This window comes from Vigna unguiculata, unplaced genomic scaffold (genome assembly GCF_004118075.2).
Source record: "Vigna unguiculata cultivar IT97K-499-35 unplaced genomic scaffold, ASM411807v1 contig_20, whole genome shotgun sequence".
NCBI classification, from domain to species: Eukaryota; Viridiplantae; Streptophyta; class Magnoliopsida; order Fabales; family Fabaceae; genus Vigna; species Vigna unguiculata.
Genome location: NW_021010902.1, coordinates 625193 through 631405, shown reverse-complemented (window position 1 = coordinate 631405; position 6213 = coordinate 625193). Strand labels below are relative to the sequence as shown.

The 6213-nt window shown below is 45.9% G+C and overlaps 1 protein-coding gene across 1 annotated transcript; it reads left to right on the top strand.

Moving 5' to 3' along the window:
- Nucleotides 1-2237: 2237 nt before the first annotated feature.
- LOC114171315 lies at nucleotides 2238-3210 on the top strand. Its single transcript, XM_028056434.1, has 2 exons — nucleotides 2238-2507; nucleotides 2581-3210. The coding sequence occupies exons 1-2, from the start codon at nucleotides 2238-2240 to the stop codon at nucleotides 3208-3210; spliced, it is 900 nt and encodes a 299-aa protein (XP_027912235.1).
- Nucleotides 3211-6213: the final 3003 nt, after the last annotated feature.

The window sequence follows — 6213 nt, the reverse complement described above, 5'->3', positions numbered from 1 at the left end:
AGGCCACCAAATTAACACCTCTGCCTTCTCTCAATCCACTAGATAATAATCTACTAAGCGAAAATTACAATCTAACTTCATTATGCAATTAAGCAAAGCACACATCCTTAAATTCGTGACAACCAAGTTACATAAATTAAGCATGAACATAACTTAACCAAAAAACATGCAATTACTCTGTAAATTAAGCACAAACAGATTCATCACAATGCATTCCCGAATTAGAACAAAGAGATATGGCAGATTTCACAAGTAAGCACAACCTCAAAGCTTCATTGCATTTTTTATCAAGGAGTCAATAAACGAAATTAGCTAGACATGGAAATGAGAAATTAGACACCACAATTCTGGAATCACAAAACTAGAATCAAAAACCTCTAACTTATGAAATATGAAAAACACAAATTAAGAGCAAAAAGAGAGATTTCAAAGCTTCAATGGAATGCAAAACGGTGCTATCATATATAAATGCGAAAACCGCATTAATGGGTGCTGTTCCAAGTGTATAAAACCCACAAAACGAACTGCGCAAGCAAGAAAACGAATTCAAAACGTAAAACCCTCTATGGGTGCTGTCAAATATGCATAAAAACGGTAAAAATGAGCCAAAAATGTGAAAAACCGCAAGGGGCACGTCCATGGAAGCTTGGAGAACGAAAATGGAGGTTTTGAAGAGAGGTTGAAGATGATGGAGCGGCTGGTCTTCCCCATGCAGACCAAATTTCGTGGTCATATCACCCCTGCCACTCAGAATTACGAAACTGCCATTATGAGCTGTAGAATTACAAAAATGCCACTCTGGGCCTCAAATGTTGACCCATTGACTTTGCTGACATGGAAATGATGTAGAAATGACATGGAAATGATGTGGCGACTCTCTTCAACTGAATATTGACGTCCAAGCTCCAAATTGCTTCACCCAAATACCTAAAAATAATTAAAACCAAAAATTAGGCCAAATAATGTGAAATTAGTCCAAATTCGGAACAATGGCCCAATAAAGCCCAACAGATGCAAAACACTCTAAAGATGAACAATTAAGCATTAGTCAACTGTCTAATGGGTACCCAAAGGGTAGTGGAATGGAAGATAACAATGACTCATCAAGGCCCTATACTCATGGGGTGGTATTGACCAGTGGTATGGGTTCAACATGTGATACGAATGTGGTGTTATTTTTCAGAGGTTGACATGGAATTGTAAGCATGATTGGTATTCTCTTATTGTTGATTTATGATTGTTGGGTCCATGTCAATGTGTAATTATGTGGAGTCTCTAGGTGAGGCCTTCAGGGTTGCGCTTCAGTGGTCGGGACGTAATTCCATGGCCCTTGTTAGTGGGTGTCCATGGTGGTGCCCCATCTGTATAACTAGGTAAGTATTCAAGGTAAGGTTGCATCCTGACACTCTAAGGAGTCAGTTAGTCTCACCTAGAGCGGACTGAATCCTGTGGTGAGAGTAGCAGGAAGCCTGAAATTCACTAAGGGCTAACCTGGTGGTGAGTGAAAATTGATCCATCGTAACACTTGTAACACATAGCTCGGGGGTGAGCAAAGGTATCCACCACAAGTGCAAGCATCCGCTGAATCCGACCAAGTTATACGTATCCCGATGAGTCGAGTCGAGTCGTAGTGTATCGATTGAAAATTCATAACATGCTTGGTTGTTGTATGGATATTGGATGGTGAAAGTATATTTGACTATATGATGAAAATGTTGTTGGCTCTAGCTTACCCTGTTTGTTGTATGGTTATCTTGTATGTAGCTCTTCTTTCTTGCGATGATCATCAATTTGATTGATGGGAGCAGATGGGCGAGGTTCTCGCGGTTAGCAAGGAAATGGTGATTCCATTGCTTAGCCATTTGGGCTGGACTTTATGTTTCTTTTCTTCATGGGTTTTCCTTAGGGCTACGGCCCATGTATTGCTCTATGCTTTACTATTCTACTCTCATTTTGTTAGACTTTTATCTGGTTTCCGTTGGCATCGTGGTGTGCCCAGTTTGTAGGGGTTTTGTTAAGGACCCCAGGACTACTCTACATTACTATTTTGTGTGACGTGTCTTTTAATTTCGCTTAATAATTAAATGGGACGTTACATTTATGGTATCAGAGCGGTCATTCCTTAGGTCTGTGGACTTGGATGTCCGCTTAGCTTTCTTTGTGCCTTCTGAGTGTTCTTAGTTAAATTCTTGCCTTATTCGAGCCTAACCAAATGATTTTATGTGTGCCAGTGAACTATGGCACCTCCTCGTAGGACTTCACAATCGTCCCAAGGTGACTTGCCCGATATTGCCAGGGCAATAGAGGCGATGGTGGCTGCCATGACGCAGCAAAGCATAGCGATAATGCAACAGCATGAGGCAGCGATGCAGCGACAGGCGGTGTCGCTTGAGCAACAGCAGGCAGTGATGCAGCAGATGGAGGTTGCACGTGTGGCTGCCGAGGATGCACATAGGCAGCATATGGAGGCCCTCTGCCAGTTGGAAGAGAAAGGCGACTGCCCTTGTGTTTAGCCCAGACCCACCACCACCAGTTAGGGAGTAGAGTCTGTAAGACTTCCTGAAACACCATCCCGTGAAGTGCAACGGGAAGACGAGCCCTGACGTAGCAGACCAGTGGCTGAAGGATCTGGAGAGGATCTTTGATGCAAAAACATGCTCAGCGGAGAATAGGTTAGTTGTCACAATATACATGCTCACCGCGGAGGCTGAGCACTGGTGGACCAGTACCAAATCCATCATGGAGGAGAGAGGCGAGCCGGTAAGATGGGAGGCCTTTAGGGGGAAATTCCTCCCGGAATATTTCCCAGACAGCATTGGATATGGCAAGGAGGTGGAATTCCTCCAACTGACCCAGGGAGGGAAGACGATGACTGACTATGCTGAGAAGTTCAAGCACCTCAGCCGCTTTTATACCTTGTCGCTGGATGAGGAGTGGAGATGCCGAAAATTCGAGAACGACATCAGGGGAGATATTCGCTTGATGGTAGCACCCTTATCCTTTAAGGATTTTTCCGCTCTGGTGGAGAAGGCCACGGTGATGGAGAAGACGAAGAATGAGGTAGAGGGTCAGCGGCCCCAACAGCCTCAGAGGATTGGTAGACCATTTGGGTCCAAGCCCGGACACGACGAGCGGAGGAAACCATATGATAGACCTCCCCATCAGCCTCAGGGGTCTAGGGGTCTTCCTCCCCAGCAGGGTCGAGTGTAGTGTTACATATGTGGGGGCCCACACTTGAGGAGCGCTTGCCTTTGCATGGAGGGTTACCGCAGATGCAACAACTGTGGCAAGGAGGGCCACTTCGGGAAGGATTGTCCCACTATTGCTAGGGCAGCGGCACGCCCTCCAGTTCAGACTCCTCACCAACACCAGCGGAGAGATAAAGGCAAGAAGCCTCAGGCGACGGGGAGAGTCTATGCCATGACCAGAGCAGAGGCGACAGGTTCAGGTAACCTCGTTATGCGTTATTGTGTGATTTCTGGGATGAGATGCTGCGTGTTATATGATTCTAGAGCGACACACTCCTTTTTGTTATATGCTTGTGTGAAAAAGTTGGGTCTGCCGGTGTGTGAGCTATAGTGTGAACTTGTGCTATCTACTTCGGCATCGGGTTTGGTCAGGACGTTTTGCTTGTGTGCTAGGTGTCCTGTGGAGGTGGAAGGACGCAAATATAGGGTGAATCTGATATGTCTGCCTCTCTAAGAGTTGGAAATGATCCTAGGGATGGATTGACTCTCTACCAACCGCATCTTTATAAACTGTCGGGAGAAGAGGTTGTTGTTTCCCGATTTAGAGGAGCTCGAGTTAGTGTCTCCTTAGGGGGTGGTGAGGGAGATTTAGACTGGCGCGCAATGCTTCATAATCTTCGCCCTTATGGAAGTGGAGGAGAGAGAGGGACCATCAATTATACATGTGGTGCATGAGTTTGAGGACGTGTATCCACATGAAGTACCTGGGTTACCTCCTAGTTGGGAGGTGGAGTTCTCTATTGACCTAGTACCAGGGATAAGTCCGATATCGATGGCTCCATACCGCATGGCTCCGGCGAAGTTGGTGGAACTTAAGAAACAGATAAAGGAACTAATGGTGAAGCAGTTTATCCGACCCAACACTTCGCTGTGGGGAGCACCAGTGTTGCTGGTAAAGAAGAAAGATGGGAGTTCACGCTTGTGTGTGGACTACAGGCAACTGAACAAGATGACGATCAAGAATAAGTATCCACTCCCGAGAATTGATGACTTGATGGATTAGCTGCATGGGTCGTCAGTATTCTCGAAGATAGACCTGCGGTCGGGATACCATCAGATTTTGGTAAAGGCTGATGATTTGTAGAAGACGACCTTCTGATCCTGGTATGGACACTATGAGTACATGGTTATGCCTTTTGGTGTGACCAATGCTCCAGCAGTGTTCATGGACTACATGAACCAGATTTTCAGACCCTTCTTAGATAAGTTTGTCGTAGTCTTCATAGACGACATCCTTATCTATTCTAAGATTCAGGAGGAGCATGCAGAACACCTGAGGTTGGTGCTTGGTGTTCTGAGAGAGAAATAGTTATATGCCAAGTTGTCCAAGTGCGAATTCTGGATGGATGAGGTTCAGTTTTTGGGGCATGTGATATCCGCCAAGGGGATTGTAGTGGACCCAATGAAGGTTGAGGCAGTGGTATAGTGGGAAAGTCCTAAGTCGGCCATAGAGATCAGGAGCTTTGTGGGGTTAGCGGGCTGCTATAGGAGGTTCATAGAGGGATTCTCCAAAATAGTGGCACCTCTGACACTGCTTAGTCGGAAGGACCAACCCTTCACTTGGACAGATAAGTGCGAGGAAAGTTTCCAGGAGTTGAAGAGAAGATTGACTAGCGCTCCAATATTAGTGATCCCGGATGTTGGGAGGCCGTTCGAGGTCTACTGTGACGCCTCCCACCTCGGACTTGGTTGCATTTTGATGCAGGAGAAGAAGGCTGTGGCATATGCCTCGAGACAACTCAAGGTGCATGAGAGGAACTACCCCACTCATGACTTGGAGTTGGTGGCGATAGTCTTTGCCTTGAAGATTTGGAGGCATTATCTTTATGGTGCTCAGTTTCATGTATTCAGCGACCACAAAAGTTTAAAGTACTTGTTTGACCAGAAGGAGCTGAACATGAGGTCGAGGAGGTGGATGGAGTTCCTGAAAGATTATGACTTCGATCTCCTATATCATCCGGGGAAGGCAAATATGGTGGCAGATGCTCTGAGTAGGAAAACTGTACATACGACACATCTCATGATAAAAGAGGTAGAATTGCTGGAGAAGTTCAGGGACATGAGGCTACAAGTGGAGTTGGGGTCTGAGTCCATTAGGTGTACTACCCTTACTATATCTAGTGACTTCTTGAGCTCAGTGAGAGAGAGGCAGTTATTAGATCCCAGCCTAAACAGAGTCAGAGAACAGCTTGGGTCAGATGAGACTAGAGATTTCATTTTGGGTAATGATGATATCTTGAGGTTCCAGGGCAGGATCTGTGTACCCAATGATGCTGAGGTAAAGAAGTTAATTCTTAAGGAAGGACATAAGAGTCGTCTTAGTTTGCATCCTGGCATGACTAAGATGTACTAAGATCTTAAGGATACTTTCTGGTGGCAAGGGATGAAGAAGGATGTGGCTCAGTTCGTATCAGCATGTTTAACTTGTCAGAAGGCGAAGGTGGAGCACCAGAGGCCCGGTGCGAACTTACAGCCTTTAGAAATACCAATGTCGATATGGGACAACATCTCCATGGATTTTGTAACCCATTTGCCACGGACTTTTAGAGGACTTGACACCATCTGGGTGATAGTGGACCGGTTGACCAAGAGTGCCCACTTTTTGGCGATGAACTTGAGGATGTCTAGGGCCAAGTTAGCCCAGCTGTACATTAAGGAGATCGTGAGGTTGCATGGAATACCTTTGAGCATAGTTTCTGACAGAGACCCACGGTTTACATCCCGGTTCTGGCAAACCTTACAGGAGGCTTTGCGGACCAAGTTGACTATGCGCTTAGCTTATCACCCTCAAACCGATGGCCAGTCTGAGAGGACGATTCAGTCATTCAAGGATTTGTTGAGGACTTGCATATTGGATCATCTGGGTGCTTAGGGTGAGGTATTACCTTTGATACAGTTCACCTACAACAACAGTTTCCATGCGAGCATCGGCTTGGCGCCATACGAGGCTCTTTATGGCAGGAGT